The sequence below is a fragment of a genome, unplaced genomic scaffold (assembly GCF_019419815.1).
Source record: "Pyrus x bretschneideri cultivar Hongxiangsu unplaced genomic scaffold, Pyrus_bretschneideri_v1 Contig20, whole genome shotgun sequence".
Lineage (NCBI taxonomy): Eukaryota > Viridiplantae > Streptophyta > Magnoliopsida > Rosales > Rosaceae > Pyrus > Pyrus x bretschneideri.
Genome location: NW_025999502.1, coordinates 519,778 through 539,325, shown reverse-complemented (window position 1 = coordinate 539,325; position 19,548 = coordinate 519,778). Strand labels below are relative to the sequence as shown.

Sequence of the window (19,548 nt, the reverse complement as noted above, 5' to 3'; positions counted from 1 at the left end):
TGATACTTTTCTTTATATTTTCAATATAGGACATTCGATTTCCTCTGGAGCAAACCATAATCAAACGGACGAATTTTAGAGTAATTCAAATTGAAGGATGTTCGTGTGTCTCTTGGCTTGTTCATATCAAAATTTGGAAATTTTCTACTAAGCGGTTATTTTCTGGCGATTAAATAAATGAGTAGTGCACGTTGCTGGAAAGTGACGTTTCTGGGCTTAAACTGCATTTTTGGAGCCCAAGATGACCTCAGATGAGTTCGTGGCCTTCTGGAGAAGTGTTTAGAATAGTTCACACTTTAGATTCAGCTATTTTGGGCCAGTTTTAGGAGCTGATTTGGGTCCAAAACATGGCTGTGCAGATTTCTAGGCGAATTTACCAAGTTAATTTAGGATTATGTTTCCTATTTTATTTCCAGTTTTTAGGTTTCCTAGTTTTATTCTAAGACCTTTTACTAGGAGAATTTTAATTAGAGTTGTATAAATAAGCCTTTTGGCAACCTAGGGTTTTTTGGGTAGAACGTATGCAACTTTTGGGAGAAGATTTTGGCTAGAGCTTAGAGATTTCAAGACTTATACTTTCAGGTGTTTTCATTCTTTTTCTAGTTTAAAACAATTATGTTGATTTTAATTATGAATATGCGTAACTAATCCTTTTTGCTAGGGTGAGGTCATGATCTTTAGCAAGAATATGTAGTCTCTTTTTAATTTTCTTATGAATTTATGCATGTAAGTTTTGAATTGTTAATCACTGTGCTTTAAACTATCTATTTGTCTTAGTGATTAGCGACCATTAGGATATTTAGAAAAGTAATTTGATGCAATTTTGGCAGAGGGTTGTCCCTAAAATTGACTAAGGTTTCTTGTGGTTAACATGTGTAACTACTTAGGATGGACGACACGTCTTAGGAGTTATATGGTTTTTATAAGGTTTTCACAAAACTTAATGAGTCTTGCATGTTCACATTCGATTTGGACGCCACAGACGGGTTGCATGTTAGATATACGCTCTATATTAGGGGTTCCAAGTAGGGCATACTTTAGGAAAACCTAACCTTCAAAATATGCATGTGTAATTCATAAGAAATTAGAAGAACTACGTAGAATTGTTAGGGTGACGGCGGAACCCTAGTGCTTTTCCAAATTTGTTTCTCAAAATATTTTCTCTTTGTTTTGTTTCCTTTTTAATTGGTTATTAGTTGCTTTCCCTAAATTACTTTTTTTTTAAATTCGTTTTTAATACTTTTAAATTCAAAAATAACCTTTTCCAATCTTTACTTTCAAATAATTAACTAGGATTAGTTTTTTTTTTCATAAACTGTTTTAAATAATCCCAACGTAAACGACCTTACTTGAGCCGTTTATACTACAATAACATTGTTCTCTTGCAAGTATTTTGTGTGATTTTATCCCTACTTTGGCAGGTGATAAAATCCTTATCACTACTCCTATTAGGACTTTGAACTCACCCATTTTTCAAGCCGTATTCATTTCCGGCCAAGAATCTTCATTGCATTAGGACCCTTTATCGTACTAGGACTTCGACCCATCCGCTATTATCCAAATCACTCATTCTTGCAATAAGACTCGACCGCCCTAACTGAGCGGCTTAGGACGACCAGACAACCCATAGTACATTTGAAAAAGCTTTGGGCCGAACATAAACTTATGCTCGGCCCAATAATATTATTTTGGGCCCAAACACAAGTAGAGCAGGACTATCCCTAGAAAAATCAACCTGTGAATGATATACGACCAGATAGGATTAATAGGACAAAGACTTAGAAATTAACTTTTTGAAGAATTTAAGAAAGATTACACAAGAAAAACTTTAGAAATTATCAGAAGAAACAAAAAGATTAATAGTCACAAACACGTATCAACTAAACAATTTGGCTTTGAGAATAGGATGGGTTTTTGATAAACAAAAGAACTACTGCATAGAAGAATTAATAAAGAAAGAAATGAAGAAAATCAAAGGGGAATATGGTTAATATGGAGAAATCTACACACCAGGATTTATCGATTATATAGAGACAAAAAAGAAACATTTTAAAAATAGAAGAGATAAGTTTCAAAAACCTAGTTATCAAGAAAGATATAAATATAGAAAATCTACCAAGTACCCTAAGAAATATCAACCAAAAAGACATGTTAAGAGATTTAATAAATACAAACCAAGAAAAGAATGTAAAAATGTTACATTTGTGACTCAAAAGATCATTTGACAAATAAATGTTCGAAATCAAATCAAAATAAGAAAACTAGGGAATATAGTAAAATTATAGAAGAAACAGAACAAATGTTTATAAACATCTCAGATGATACAAACACAATCATTTTATAGTATTTATTCTAGTGAAGATTTAGACATTATGATAAACTTTTCAGAAAATGAATCATCTTCGGAAAATGAAACAATGAACCTCTTAGAAGAACTAGAAAAGTTTAAACTACAATGATTTGTATTCATCATTTCATAAGAAACTCAGGGTTCATGAAGGACAGATGTTCGAAAATGTAATTATTTCCCAGACAAGAATAATAAAGTAATACATAAAATTGTAATACTATAAGACATTAAATGTTCGAATTATAAAGAAGAACAGTTCTTTAAACAACAATTCATAGAAGATAGACATTTTATCAACATATCACTAAAGCATTTAGAGTTAGAATTAAAGAAATAAAAGCACAAAGATAAAGAATTAGAATACCAATTAAAAGATGAAAGAAGAATATCATCTACCTCGTACTTGGATTAGTAATATAAAACATCAACATAAATTTATATTGGGGTTTAATTTTATAAAATCATTAGGAGGAGGACTTGTCTAACTGAACAATCAGGTTATTTTCTTCAAGCGAGGTGTTATAATTCCTTTAATAGAATCAGAATATTAGCGTAATAACCTAGATCATATTCATAAGAAGGATACCTTATGCCTAAATGAAGAAGAATTTACAATTGAAGATTTTAGTCAAATAGGAGAAATTCTAGAAAAAGAGTTAGAAATTAGACCAGGAAACCTTAACAATGATGAATCCTTAGAAGAAGAAGATGAAGAAAATGTTTTTACTGGTAAAAGTAAATTTAGAAGGACAAAATCAGAACTTGATGCATTAATTAGAATAACAGAAGAAACTCAAATATTAGGAGAAAATCCTATCAGATATTGTGAAAGGAATTAAAAAAAAGGTAGCTAAATTAGATATAATAAATCAAGATTTGAGAATAATTACTAAAAATATAGGTTATGACAATAAAGATTAAGAAGAATTTCAAAAACAAATTGAGGAGCTTACAAAATTAGGAGTTATGAGAAAAAGTAGTAGCCCACATAGATCAGTAGCTTTTGTGGTCAGATTTAGAGTAGAAATACTGAGAAAAAAGGCTAGAATGGTAATTAACTACCACAGGTTAAATGATAATACATGGATACAAGATACCTACTCAAGAAATCATAATAAATAGAATTGAAGACTAAAAGATATTTAATAAATGGGGAAACTTGATATAAATCAAATTTTGTGAGCCACAATTGGAAATAGTCCATTTACGTGAAATAGGTCCGATGACTATGATTTCACATGAGCCTATTTACATTTTCATACCAATATACCCCTAAGATTATAAATTATTATAAATATGTAAATGCACATAACCCCTTAGTTTTACGATTAGTAATTGAACAGATTTCTTAATATTACGATTTGAACTAATCTGTTAATAACTTAAAACTTTCTGCGTAGAATTATAGGTTGGGTGATTATATATGAGGGATGAGAATAGGATGTCTATTGCGTCTGCTGTTGGGCATCAAGTGGAGTATCCTCCCCCTTTATGCTAAAGCTATTGCAACATGGACGACTACATTGTTGCTCCACCATGAGTTGCAGATGGTTGCGCTACGACTTTTCTGAAAGAAACTCAAACATACTATCATAGTATTTGTTGCTCTACAACAACAGGATGATGATTCTTTTACTTGGGTGCTGTTTTGAATGATGCACAACACTTTTTGCATTTAATTCTCGTGTCCGTTTTAATCATGTTTAAAGTGAACCAAACGGTGTGGCTCATATGCAAGGTATGATGTGGGAAAGTCATCCGGATGCCACATTTGGTTTCGTTGGTGTTTATCTACTTGATTTTTTATTTTTTTTTATTTTTATTTTTTTATCAATCTATCTCGTACGTATATTGATAGTATTATAGATTAATAGTATTTTATCTACCTATATATATCACTTTTTTTTTTGTTTTTATTTTTATTTTTTATAACTTATCTCAAATTAAATGTTTATCAACTTGTACCATAGGTTTTTGCTCATAGTTTGTAGAGTGCATCTACTTTCTAGGTATAACGTATAGGTCTTCCTATATAATAGGTATATATAGAGGTAGACAATACTTTTGTAGGACCTATTCATAATCTACCTCACATGTTTTTCTTCTTTATAATATACCTATATTATAGATTAATTATATTGATATCACAGGTTTCTTACCTCTCCAATTTTTTAATTTTTAATAAACTTATCATATTGGTTGTAATGAATTTTTAAAATGTTTCAATTAGAAAGTGGGTAGATAAAGGCATTTAAAAGCTAAAATTTAAGAAATTTAAATCTATTTTATTTTTACTCTAAGGGGCAAAACGGGTATATACAATAACAAATTAAATAAAACTGGACTTGATTTGAAAATAGCTAAATATTTTGGACTTGAATCAAAATTACCCCATAGTAAATTTGACAGTAAATTTAGATTTTGGCAAATAAAATTAGACAAAGAAAGTATCCCTTGGACAACGTTCAGTTTCAGTGAAGGACATTATGAATAGGATAGTCTTACCATTTGGATTTAAAAACACTCCGTTCATTTTCCAAAGAAAAATGGACAATATTTTTAATCTTAAACCTTTTTCAGAATTTTTTATAGTTTATATATAGATGATACTTTTGTTTTGCGTAAAGATTTAGAATAACATTATGATCATTTACATCAAGTATTTTCGAAATTCTTAGAACAAGGTTTAATCATCAGCGAGAAGAAAACGATATTAGCTCAAGAATATATAGAGTTCTTAAGTTTAAAATTAGGAAAAGGAAAAATTAATCTACAACCCGATGTAAGCAAAGGAATACTAGAAATGCTAGACAAGTTACAAGATAAAAAATTACTACAAAGTTTTTTAAGAAAATTAAATTATGCTAGACCTTTCATTCAAAATTTATCAAAAGAAATTAGTAGTTTATATCAAAAATCAAATTTAATAAAAAGGATATAACATTAGTTAAAAGAATAAAAGAAAAAATAAAACGAATTCCAAACTTATCTCTGCGATTAGAAAATGATTATTTAGTAATACAAATTGATGCCTCAGAAATAGGTTGGGGAGCGATTTTATTAGCAAAAAATGCTTCGGATTCAGCAGTAAATTATGAAAGACTTTGCCTGGCATGAAATACTAAGATTTACTAAGAGCTATTTATGCAGTAAATAAATTCAGAATTTATTTATCCAAACCTTTTACAATTAGAACTGATTACGAAGCAATAGTTAGATTCTATCCCAAATTAAACCAGTCTACTTAAGCCAAAAAAAAAAAAAAAAAAAGATGGTTAATTGTTGTTAATAGTATAACTGGTAATAATACAACCGATGACAGTTTCATAAGCAGTTTCTTTCAGAAAATAGACAAAAAGCTCAACAATTTTATCATATCTTAAATTGTCTTAACGTAGTATTTTCAGAAACTAATTTAGTCATCGGTGACCTTCATATTCAAAATCTTTAACTTCAGAATAATATTTTCTTAAGGCCCAAAATTTCTTCTGACCCATAGAACTTTAGTTGTTATGTAGTTTTCAGAGAAAATAAATAAGGAATTTATATAACTTGGACAGAAGTTGCTCTGCAGATTTCCGGATATCCTCTTTGTAAAGGATTCTATACGTATAATGATGCTTTTTTAGCTTTAAATCAGTTTATAACTCAAAATCCTCAGAATAATATCAAATGTTCAGAATGCAGTGTCTTATCTCAATGTTTTAAAACTTTGAAGATAAATTATTCAGTACTAGAAGAAGAGGTTCTTTCTCTGAATTCTCAGAAAAATGTTTTAAAAAGTTCAAAATACATTTAAAAAGGCCTATAAACAGATTTCCTAGTACAAACTTCCAGATGAGAGAGAAGATTAAGAATTTACCAAAAGATATTCAGAACATAATATATTTATCTGAAGAAAGAAAATGTGGATATTGTCTTCCGCATTGAATTACTTAGCCCATCACCATAGATCAATACCAGAAATAAATGTTCATATAATCAAACAAAATCACGAAAGCAACTATTAATTTATCATAATTCAGACCATTTAGAATTTCTTCGGTTATAACCTTGCCAATCACTTTTGGGTTACTCTTAGATTTTGGGATCTTAGATTCCTTAGATTCCTTAATCATTCCTTACATAGATCAGGACTTTCTCCTATCTGTATTTCCAGAAAGGCTGGTGATGAGTATTAAACAACATGTCAAAAGAGGTGAGGAACTCTTAGTTAGAATCAACTCAGTTTTACCAGAATGGGAAGAAAGAGATTCAAGTCTTTAAACAAGACAAAACAGATCCTTCCAAAGTCACAGAAAGAAGAACTCGAACTGGTTATATTACAACCTTCCAAATTATCAGCATTGAAGGATGTAATAACGTTGGAGATCAAGGCGCCCTCAGAAGAATTACTAGACTCCTTTCAGCATGTTCGGGGTAATCAGCCATTTAAGATACGGTATTCTGATTTGAGGTTCTACAAAGCCTTCACATATGAAGCAACAACTTCCAGGTGTCAAGCAGATTACTACAGACTTTCCACAGAGACTCCGTACTACCAGTTTATCAACACGATGACCATTCAGAATATCTACACATGGCTTCCACCACTAAAAGCTAGTACAGATGTTTCAGAGATAATTGAGACCAAATGTTGACTATACAAATGAAAAAGTTAAAAATGTGAGTCTTCGTGGCATATTTTTGTTCTTTCCTTTTGCTTTGCCAGGCTGTGGCATCTCATCATTTTCTTTGTTGATAAAATTTTATTTTCTGATTCCCACCTTGCGTGAAAATTACTTTGGTCTGTGTGGTCGGTGAACTCCTCAACGCTATAAATAAAGGATGATTTTGCATTAGCAGATAATTAGAATTCATAGCAGGTAACTTCATATATGAAAGTTGAAACCTTCTGAATTCCACCCAAAACGTGTGCCTTTCAGGAGTGTTTTTAACGTAAGTTTGTAAAATCTTAGCTTTTCAAGGGACTTCCCGAAAGAGAAAATCCTTATATAGTAAACTCCGCATATAGTTTTCTTGTTTTAACCAAGTACTTTTACTTGAGAGCTATGAATGCTTAATTAATCTTTATGAATCTTGACCTTGTATTACTCTTTTGTTCTTACCAAAATCAATCGGTTATCTCCGAGTCTTTTGCCTTAAAATGCCCATTGTTGCTAATAAGCTTTGTCTAGGTCTATTTAGGCGCTAATAGAACATGTATGAAAGGTGCCGGAATTTTCATGAAATGTGGTTATATTAGTAATAGGAACACTTAAAGAATAATTATAGATAAATTTTCATTAAAACTCAAGTAAGATATTTTCTTATTACTAAGATATTACTTATTTGAGAAAAAAAAAATGAGAAGCATCGAGTCGGACTTACAACTAAACGACTCAAGCATTTACTTCAAATTTATGAGTGCAGAACCAAAATATAATACTCATTGCACCTACTGATGATAATCAGAGCAGTAGACAAAAAGGATGTAAGTAGAATTAATTTAATAACTAGAGAATTTTACGACGAAATAGATAGAAAATATATATAATTTAATACATCTTGGAACGATAGTAGTAGGAGTCAAAAGTTCAACCAGACCACGATTAGGAGTGAAGGTTATCGACAACTCGATGCAGTTACAATCGGAATGATGGAAATTGATATGTCAGAAAATGCTAAAGGAGTCTATTGTCAACTGCCATTTATGCTCCCATGTAAAGGCTTTTACAAAGATCTTCATATTTCTGTAAAATCGATAAGATACGATATGATAGACAATAAAGATAATTTACAATTATGCGTAGGCTTTGTATGAAAATTACAAGTTAATAGCAATAGTAAAACAATACTAGATTTAATAAGAATCTAGATATATTTGAAAGTAAGGGTATTTCAGCAGATATGTTAAAATTAGAAGAACTAGAATGAGGTGTATCAAATATTTTAGGAGATACTAATATAAGAGACCCTACAAAATTTCATTTTTATACGTTATATGATGGTAATCAATTGGTAAAATTCAGCACGTATAGGCCAAGCAGACAAATTAATAATGAAGAAGAATCTTATCAAGAAGAGAAGTATGAGTTCTATAACTATTATCCACAGAATTTATTTCGTAGTTATAGAATAGATACATGTAGGTAACCATCAAATAAAAAAGCTAGATAGATAAATAATAATAATAATAATAATAATAATAATAATAATAATAATAATAAATAAATAAATAAATAAAAAAGGATTTCACGGGAAGAAAGAAAAACTTGAAATCATACCTATTAATACTCAACAAAATTCATCATTATTGTAGATAATAAAAGATTCATTAACATAATCAACGTATGGTGGCATAAGTTGTAAATAATTATAATAATGGATTACTTATTTTCCCACATGTCAACAAGCTTGAATCATGGGTTTTATTTAGATGTTTATGTTTAAGAAGCAATAGTTACAAGGGTCTAACTCTAAAAAACCCAATTTTATAAATAATTGAAAGAAAAATCTAGGTTTGTTATATTAAAACCCACATATTATTCAATACACCCGACATACATAGACCCCATATTTGCTTTTTTAATTAATGTTTATCTTAATACACACCAAATACTTTCTCATAATGCTCTCATACCCCACACTCACACCATACACCTTACATTTTCTACATAACCCCATGCTCTTCAAATCTGAGGTGCAAATAAATAAGGTCATCCTAGACACCTTCGGTGTGATGCTGAAGCTGGTGTGATTTTGAAATTTTCCAATTTCTCTATTAAAGTGATTCGAATACACTTTTAGTCTGATAGTTTCCAAAGGCAGTGAATCCGGATCTCTTCTATTCTCTATGCCTTCATATGATTCTAAATACTATCATCCTACATCCATCGATATTTGAACGATGTGTTGAGAACAATTATTTGATTCTATTTGCATGTGTTTATCCCTTCATATTTCTCTATCCTTTCAATTTTGTGATCCTATTTGTTCCATGGAAATAGGTGGAAGGTTGTGGGTATTCAACGTCAGTAGATGAGAAAGATGATTTTCGCAGCAGTGGATGAGGAAGATGAGGAAGCTAAAAAAACAAAAAAATGGAAACAAATATGGCAGCCATAGGAATGTAGAGCTTGATATATAGTAGCAGCAGTGACATTGGATGATGATGAATCCTCTTGTTTTCATATGGTCGAATCAAGGGAATGTATTGAGTTGTTAAATCATTGAATTAGAGGAAGAGATTAGGCAATTACGCGGCTTCTAAAATTAAATAAATTATAATGCAGAAAAAATATAGCAGTCATGATATCTGATCTAGGGATCCTTTGATCAGATATGACTAAGGTTTATTACGTGTGTGATTTTCATCATTAGTCATACTTTTTTAATGGATATCATTCATATTGTAGCTATAGGCATGTTGGTGTCATTGAAATCACTAAAACAATAAAATAAAATAAAAACATGTTCCATTTGTAAGAATAATATTTTTTTCAATTAACGTGTTTGTAGTTTCATTAGTTAGAGTTTTGTTCTAGAAGGGTGAGTATGGTTTTAAGACGTGAAGAAGAAAGATAGAACTTGGGTTATACACGTTAAAAGTAATTTGGGGCGTATTTAAATTATTTTATTTTTTTTAGTAAACTGTTGATTTATCCCTTAAGTCTATATACTTTACTACATTTTTTCTCTGATGACGTTGGGGACATGATCGAATTTTTCATAGTTGACGACGGAGGAGGAGCACTTTACTTAAAGGCGTGCCCGGCATTACCAGCATCTAGTCTTTAGACAAGCTATTATTGGAGCCGGGGTATGAGGCGCAAAAGGACAGATGGCATTACCAATAACCGGAGATGGTGCGACTGAACCTTGGCACGGAGGAGGCGTCGACGGCAATCACCATCGAATACACTCCTAGGAGTCTGAACCAAGAAGCCAACGAGATGGCTCAAGTTGCCTCGGTAGTTAAGCTTCTAGATGACATATTTCAGAAAGTTATCACGGTTCAGAAACGCTCATTGGCTTCGATCTTTGATAGGGAAACTACATTAAAAGGAGAAGAGGTGGATTTAGCCACAATGAACTAGCAATAATGTGATTCAAATTCGTCTTTGACGGGAATCGAATTTAAGACCTCTCATTTACAAGTGAAAAGAAATATCATTAGACTGTAATACTAAGTGGTTGCACTCTTAGGTTTTGAAATTATATCAATTTATATATTTTCCTTCTTTGAACGTCTACTCCCCATTGAATTGATGAGATTTTTATGTCAAAATGACCCAATTAATATGACTCGCTGATCTATACAGGATCTCACGTTCAACATATCAAATCAATAAAATGATCAAACCGGCAATCAGACTTCAATGGATATGATTGCAATACTTCGTGATAAGCTACAACTTTAGTCCATTTCAAAAATCACTCCAAACTTACTGGTGACAACTTAAACTTATTCAAGGATCCTCATGAACTACTTGAACGGAGTTGGACCCATTTTATTGCGATGAATGACCAAACAATACAGCCTTCAAGTTCGGCATTTGTTGGGAGATAAATAACCAAAATCCAACCTTCTTGTCAACACCTCTATGTCAAATGGGAAATTCCACCAATCATTTGCACAATCCCAATAAAAAACTCAAATTCCACAAATCTAGTCGACCTCCTCGTTGGTTATGAATCTACGATGGTTAAATCGTAGCTTTAATTGATCAGGTCGTAAGACTGCTATGAATGAGACAATTTTCTCAGTGAAATATGTATGGCGTCTTTACTTCAACGCATTACAACTGCGTAAACTGTACTGTTTTCTCATTTTGGAAGGATTAATAAAACAGTCGTACGAATAAACACAATCCTAAACCAGACATAATCTCTACAGAACAAGTAACGAGCCATGGAGACGGAGACATTTTCAATATTCATTACATAGTATCGAATGTACAAATATTGAAGATCAGACAAACCTCAACGACCATTGCACATTGAACACCTTACATAGCCAAAGCAATCCCCACCACGGTTGCGAAAAGAACACACTGCGAACTTTTTTTCCTTTTTCAATTTTTTTGGTTTTTTTTTTCCTAGATCCAGAGTACCTACGAAGTGTAAAAACCCTTGGCCACACCCGCCCAGACGACTAAAAGTTAAAAACTAATGCCTATCTGCATAAGTTCAGCGAGCACCTGAATAAATTCTCTTAAGACTCTTCCAAAGCTCAAAAGTTGAGCAGATAAGCATAATTCACAAATGCTAAAGAAGTAAATTGTACAAAAAGACAAACTTCCCGTTCGAATCTCTTGGCTTTGTCCGCAAGGTTGTATAGACGAGCAGGCCTGGAAAAGAACGAAATGAAAGCCAGCAATAAAAAGAACACTTACCCGAGCTGCTGGCTTCCGTCCTCTCTCATTAATTGAAGCCCCTTAATTTCAGAAAAATCCACAAAGATCCAACATGCTCAGGCCATCGATGTTAGGCTCAACCTGTTATCACCACAGCAAAAGGCAAAGCATAAAGATAAACAATACTTCAAAATAATCAAGAAAATTATATGTAGAAGTTCAATACACATGCCCCAACCCTGTTATTTGTTCTGAGTTATCCCTCGTTGGAATTGACTACCAACCATCCCAAATGCAGCATTCACCTTTTTACTAAACGCAAAACAAAATAAACAAAATAAAAAAAGATGAAAAGAAATTAGATAGATTGGTCAGCGCAAACTAAAGCTCCAAGATAAGAGGCTCTTAAGCAAAATGAAAACAAGCTAGTTATGGTGCAGGGTATTCCCAAATGTCCAATGTTTAAACATGCACAACATAAATGAGGACCAACGCAGATCCTGGCAGGACTTGCACTAGTGTTTGAAGATACCTCAGATGTTGCTACTTTTATGCCATTGGTGCATTTGGTCATAGAATCTCTGAGTTAGACTGAACAAAATTAAGACGACATCCAACTAGCATAATAATATGTTGTAGAAGAAAGCAACCAGATAATGAAAATGATTCACCAGAAAACTTAGTCAAAGTAAAGGAACTTATATCCAAAACCTCTAATGCTTCATGGGATTCATTTTACCGTAGGTTTCCATTTACGCATCCACTATCTGAAAGAGCTTCGGAGTCTGCCTCACACACATCACCCAGCAAATATCCTGGGTTGTTACTCCCAACACTGCTTCCCTCAACGCTCCTAGTGTTCCCCTCACAGCTACCAGCCACCTGATCCAAATCCAGCATCATCACAACTGCCCTTGCTTGAAACATTTGTAATAGTACTGGAATTGGAGGCATATCCAGGCTCCATTTCACCAGACAGTGTTCTTTTATTTGACTCTACTACTTCCATGCTAAAACCTTTATCCGAAGGCTCTGGAGATGCACTGCTTGCCTTGTAATTGATAATTACAGGAGAAACTGAACCATGGGGCAGAGGGCTAGTAGATTGCCGTTTCTGCGGTGGAGTATCTTGATTCACCTCCACCCCATCAAGATCCTTCCTCTTCAGGTGTCTCTCACTAGAACCACTCCCACAAACTTCACCATCATCAGCCTGCTGCTGGGCCATAACTCTGGATTGTCGAGGTCGTTTACAACCATCAAGATACACATAAGGAGGAAGTTGCCTTCTATGAACATGAGATACATGAATTTCCATCCCTGGTTTCCAAAACATGTACATATTAATGGAATGCCTGAACCCATCAACAGTCCCTCGTATATCAAACTGCTGACCCTGAACCTTTTCACCCTGTTTCCTCTGCAAACCCATAAAAAATGCACAATGTGCACATTCTTTATTCGTATCGACATACTCATGTGGACAAGGATGGCACTGTAACATCCCTAAAGTATCCCGTTCAATCTGCAAATATAAAAAACACACCAAAACATGAGGTAACAATATACTAACATTTCTATTTTTAAGAGAAGAAAAAAATGAAGATATGGTTATTACCATTAGAGTTAGTTGCCTCAGTCGAGATTCCACCCAGCCTTTCCAAGCACGCAAGTCATCAACATCAGCAGCAATTATGTCAACCTGGAGATAGTTTTTGTAGCTTTCAAAGAACATGTACGGCTCAAACAATGCACACCATTGAGCTCTATTCAATTCCACTTCCTGGATTTAAAAAATGAAAAGAATAAAGGATAAAATAGTCAGCCAGGCAAAGCAAGCTAAATAACACATACCACAAAACTAAATGAAACGGGCAGGCGAGAGAACAGAACAAGTACAAACCTCACAGGTCTTGTTTCCATAACGGAACTGCTCGACCATAACACGCAGAGTACTTTGTGAAACATTATAGCTAGAATTCATACAAGGGTACGCAGGAGTTATAATTGGCATATGATGAGTCCGGTCACGAGGATTTCTGCGAGGGTCCCAAACAGAAAAGCCAAGTTCATCCTCTTCAATGGGACACAACATGACAGGATTTGGCCACCGCCACTGCGTATATACCCTAAAGAATCGAGAAACCAGCATGCTGGGAACTGCATTGGGATAAAGTTGGCAAACCCGGGCAACAAGAAGAGCCCAGTTTACTCCGCCAAGAAATCCAGTAACCTGAAAATAAATGTTTTCATACAGCACGCAGTTGGCTTAAATGTCAAAAAATAAAAAATAAAAAACAGAATAACTTCTAAAGTGAGGAGGTACTCACATTGGAATAAACACCGCGTCTTTTCGCCCAAAATTTCAAGCATCTGAGTGTTGTGCAAAAATGCTACAACCAAAAAATACGACATGAGAGGTTCAATATAAATCAGTACATATATGTTTTCATAAATTAAAAAATGGCAATCGGCAAACAAGTTAAACCCAATCATAGGAAGCATTTCACCTCAACATTTGGAACAAGCTTTAAAATTTGATCAGCGACCCTGCAGCCATTAAGACTTCGAACAGTAGGCTCATCGATATTGTACAACAAAGATACATCAGAAATGTCCAGGTCCTGTTTAATAAAAAAGACCCCTAGATTGATTACGCAAAATGATGAAGAGGATAAATGCCAAGGCTACAAAAAAATGCAATTAACATGATAAATTAAAAACATTCTAAAATGTAATACATCTCGATAAATTGAAAATTAGCTAAGCAAAACCTGGTAATGTACAAAACCTGTTTTCCTACGATCACCGTAAGGGAATTTTATATGCTAAGCTTATTTGTTCAGATAGCTAATGAACACTTACATTTCTCTTGAATTACACGTAAAGAATGTTTTATTATATTGTTCTATAAACAGCAGAGTCCTCTTAAATAGAAACAGCGAACATATAGATGGTTAGCACGAAAACAAATTAATCTATCCTTGACAGCTACGCAGTCAAAGCCTGTGGCCAACCAGCATAGCACATCAAAAAAATAACAGGAAGACAACATAGAGAGCGGAGAGAGAACCCCTAAACCATGTCATACACAAAATAGCACGTCAACTTCAGAAAAAATAAAGTGTTGCACTTCCACTTCCATAATACTTGGGTTTTTTCAAGTAAGTTCATCAACAAGTGTTCAGCACTTACTTCTGGTACAACCAAGAGAGAAATACTAGCATAAAGGAGGTCGATCGATATTCCGTCAAACTTAAATTTCATTACAGGGACATGAGCATCTGGAACTGGTTGCAGCTCGGTCACCTCTTCCATCTCAGCAAGAATGTTGTGCAATACAAAGAAGAAGTCTTCCTGAATATGACATAACAGTACTAAATAAACATACAATTATAGAGTGAACAATGACAAGACTCAGAACTCCAAGGAAAAACTGCTTCACATCAATACTTACCTCTCGATTGACATAGGATGGCCCAACACATAACGTGTCTATGTCAGCCCCAGGACCATGCACCTACATAAAAAGTAACAGTATACAAGTAAAATCTGAACAAGCAAAACCAATATCATTGGCAAAGAAAAATAACAAATTAGTAAAAAGTTGATGGAGCAACGACTAAAGACATTTTGTATTTCAAAGTCTTGTTTCCCTCTCTCACAAACCAATTCAGACCACAAATCGAAATCTGAAAACAAAATCAAGAGCGACCACACTTACCCTGAGCCTATAGGACCCAAATGTAAAAATACGAGCATTAGCGTCCTCAACCATTTGATCTGTGTATCCTCTCAAGCGAGTAAGTTGCTTCACCCAATCTTTGACAATCTAACAATCAGAAGATGGGATGGGAAACTTGAAAATGACAAATCACTGAAACTAAATAGATTATTATAAAAGGAACAAAAACAAAATATCAATGCCGATTAACATATACATTAATCACAGATCTCATAAGGCTGATATATCAAAAGCATGGCTTTTAATCAGAAACACATTAAACCCAAAACCATGAATTTTATTCCAACTGACAGCATCAAAATGTTTTCTGTAACAAAAATAGTTGCTTGTACAGGCTATCATCCTGGTCATGCATCACAAGTTAGCTTTTGCTACTTTATTAGTCATATAGTTTTAAGGGGATACTATAATTTATACAAGACACGTACTCTAACTTTACCTCTATAACCATATGTCTGCAACTTTTTACTCTGAGTCTTTGACATCATACACTAATACAGGATCATTGCCATTAGTGAAGTGTAGAATATTTTCACCCTTTTCAGTCTTCTAGATGTTCTTATTCTAAACCTCAGAAAACCTATTCAATGTTCCAGTATGACACAAGGTATAATTACACATCCAAACCCATGAGATATAAACACCCTACCAGCGCATAATTGTAATTACAAGTGGCAATTAAGAGTAATGATAGGAAGAACAATTTTTTAGACCAAATTTGAAAACCATGTGATGTGTCACCAAAGGAAATAAGCATGTTAATCAACACTTAAGTAACAATGCAATCATCAACAACCAAGTCATATATTTACAAAATTTGGTCTAAATAGTTGGTCTCCCTAGCATTACCCAGCAATTAAACCCAAAAATTAGGCAACATGGAATAAATAAGACAAACACAAGTTTGTTAATAGCAAAATCAATAACACCTACAATTAGCACAAACAAAAGAAGGCAATCAACCGAGAGAGATTTATATTCTGCATAATAGATTCTGACTGAAAGTTTTGGAAGATGGGTAGGCATCAAAACAATTATCAAATTAATAGTAAATAATTACTGTCCTAACCATAACTTCCTAATCACTCTAAACCATAACTTCCTAATCACTCTATCTAAAACTGTATTAAGTGTTCATTAGCCCACAATTTTCACAACCAAAAACTCTCTCTTATGAAATTTAAAACAAAGAATAATGACCTGCTCGATACGCCGAAGAACCTCCTCTCTCTTGGCAACTCCTTCTTCGGTTTCATAAAGCCCAGCTTCAACCAAAAACTTCAAACACCCAGAAACAAAAACTTTCACAACCAGAACATTAAGAACCAAAAAATAATTAATATTTCCAAATCAAAATTCGATAGCACAAACCTTCTCCAACTCTAATGTCCTCTGAATATCGACTTCCGTCGGCCCGGCAGTCGATATTGGCTTTGTCACTCCGTACTGCCTCGCCGCCACCTGAGGAGGCGATAGCGGAACACTCAATCCCTCGGAATTCACCATCTCAGCATCCCCAACACGAAATTGAAAAAAAAAAAAAAAAAAAAAAAAAATTCCTTTCGCACAAAATCAGAAAACCCTAGAATTCCACTGGAAAGATCGCAGGATCTTGAACCCAAACCCTAGAATCTACGAAAAGAGGGCAAGAGGAAGGGTTTTTACAGTAAAGACATAGCCGAAACCCTAATAACGGAAGGAAATCGAAAAGAAGAGAACTTTCCTAAAGAGATAAGAATTCCAAAACCGAAACGAATTGGGAAAATTCTGAAAATTCAGATACAAAACCGAACAAGGAAAACAAACCCTAAAACGCGTCGGAGAAGATAGATGGAGGAGTCAATAAGACAAGATAGAGAGTGAGTGCCTGGCGGCCGGTTGGTTTTTTTGTGTTTTGATATTTTTTTACTTTTTAACGGCGTTACGGTGGTTACGCGGTGCGCGCCGTTAATTACGAAAGACGGAACCTGGTGCGCTCTTCCATCGGCATTCCGGTTTTGTACACTGCACAGTAGTAACGTCAACTGCAAGGAAACTTTTGTAGCTTTTAACGGATCCTTCTGACTCATTACACGTGGCGACGTGGAGGGTGCTCAAACCCATATGATTTTTTTCCTTTTTCATTTTGTAAGAACCGCTCCAACTTGGAGTAAGTCTCAAAATTTAGCTTCTATAACCCCAAAACACTCAAATTCTTGGACCAAAATGGAATTATGGGTTAAAACTCAAAATTAGGATAAATTATGATTAAGGTTTGAGTTTGGGTTAATGGGCTGGCCCACGTCTGTGCGTGGACATACTAGCAAAAGGAGGGCTGCTCCGCGCTTAATGTGCCTTACGCCCCAACGTGCGAAGGTTTAAAGAGGCAAGGTTCCCACCCATGTGGGTGTTGTCGGCCTTTGATAGAAATGTTATGATTTCATTTCTTAACAGATAAGATTACATCCTTGGGGATAAATACTGATAACACACACACACACTTGTGCTACCAACTAATTACATCATTGACTAACTAATCATTAGCTAATCACAAGGGTTGTTATAACAACCTTTTTAACAAACTCATCTATTTACAATTTCACCCATATTAACCTTGTGGTTGAGCCCAACTTCTCTTTTTGTCATCTACAGGCTAGATTAAATGGACCATTGGTTGATCTAACAGTCCACACCATTTTTTTTTTGTTTTATATTTATAAATTCATTAAATTCAATAGCTGAGATCTAATATAAAAAAAAATCTAATAGTCTAAATTTAAATCTAACAGCTAAAATAATAATAAAAAAATATTTATCTCAAAGTTTTATATATCTCTATCACGTGTTTCATATTGTTCCGTAGTGTTTCATGAGTTTCATGATGTTGGTTTAGTGATTTTTCAATATTTATCAGAATCTAAATATTTGTAGGTTAAATTCTTTATAAAATTAAATTACAATAGTTTGCATAATTTTTTTTTAAAGTTACATTGAAAAAAATGAGCCTAAATTAATTCTTTAAGACTATCTCTAACCCTTGGGTTGAAACCTAAAATTTTTAGCCCATAAAATTTAAATTTTAACCCAAAAACAGTTTTTCTGCTCTAACTCTTCTAGGTTAAATTTTTAGCCCCAGATTATTAAAGAGTAAATTTAGGCTAATTTTTTTAAATACTTTTTTTTGAAGAAAAATTATGTAGATCATACTAAATTAATTTTGTGAACATTTTAATTTAAAAATATTTTGATTCCGAGAAATTTAAAAATTCACTAAACTGACCCCATAAAACAAAATATAGAGTTTTTGGATGAATTTTGATTTAAATAAATTATTTTAACTGTTGAATTTAAATTTAGGCCATTAGATCTATTTTTTTATCGTTAGATTTTATCATAGCACTATCTCAACCATTGGATTCAATAAATTTAAAAATATAAAACAAAACATTAGTTAGATTAAATTTGGACCGTTGGATAACCAACGGCTCATTTAAATGTGAGCCATTGATCAAATAAAAGAGCCGTTAGGCTTAGATTTTTTAGCCGACAAGCAGCAAATAGACCCACATGAGTGGGGCTACTATTTGCAGACATGATGATGGCTTGAAATCAGCTCAGCGCGTTCAGCAATTGGCGCGACTGATTTTGGATGATAGTCGTCCAACTCTATCTCTTCCACGTGCATTTGGGGGTCCCTCCACTAATTGATAGGAGCATATTTAGGCGACTTACTTAGCTTGTTTTCGTGCATCTATGTTGGTAATTCATAGTTATTTTAGTCCTTTATGCTTCTTTTTGTGTGTTTTCAGGTTCTAAGGGCTTAGGGAGCAAGAAAGTGCATTTTGAGGCTATTTGGGGCACTTTTGGGCATGGATTGGATAGCTTAATCATGGAGCAAAGAGGATGGACGAAATTGAAGCCTTGTATGCTCTTTGGGGACATCAAACAAAGGGTCTAGCCCAATCAAACATATTATGCCATGCAAACCAACCTATTTTAGGCCCATTCTATGTACTTAAACCCTAGCCCTTTAAACTAGTCCATTTATCACTTATCACTTCCATTCACTTATCACTCACCACATATCATTCATTTATCACCACATATCATTCATTTATCACTTATCAAACCTTTCA

At 33.6% G+C, this 19,548-nt stretch overlaps 1 protein-coding gene across 1 annotated transcript; it reads right to left on the bottom strand.

Moving 5' to 3' along the window:
• Positions 1 to 11,244: 11,244 nt before the first annotated feature.
• On the bottom strand, positions 11,245 to 17,432 carry LOC103938899 (nuclear poly(A) polymerase 4). Its single transcript, XM_048583804.1, is given in 12 exon segments — positions 11,245 to 11,829; positions 12,428 to 12,573; positions 12,575 to 13,213; positions 13,307 to 13,471; positions 13,592 to 13,921; positions 14,019 to 14,081; positions 14,199 to 14,312; positions 14,884 to 15,045; positions 15,146 to 15,208; positions 15,413 to 15,520; positions 16,634 to 16,711; positions 16,805 to 17,432. Coding segments are annotated over 12 exon segments (2,028 nt in total). The 5' UTR covers positions 16,940 to 17,432; the 3' UTR covers positions 11,245 to 11,804.
• Positions 17,433 to 19,548: the final 2,116 nt, after the last annotated feature.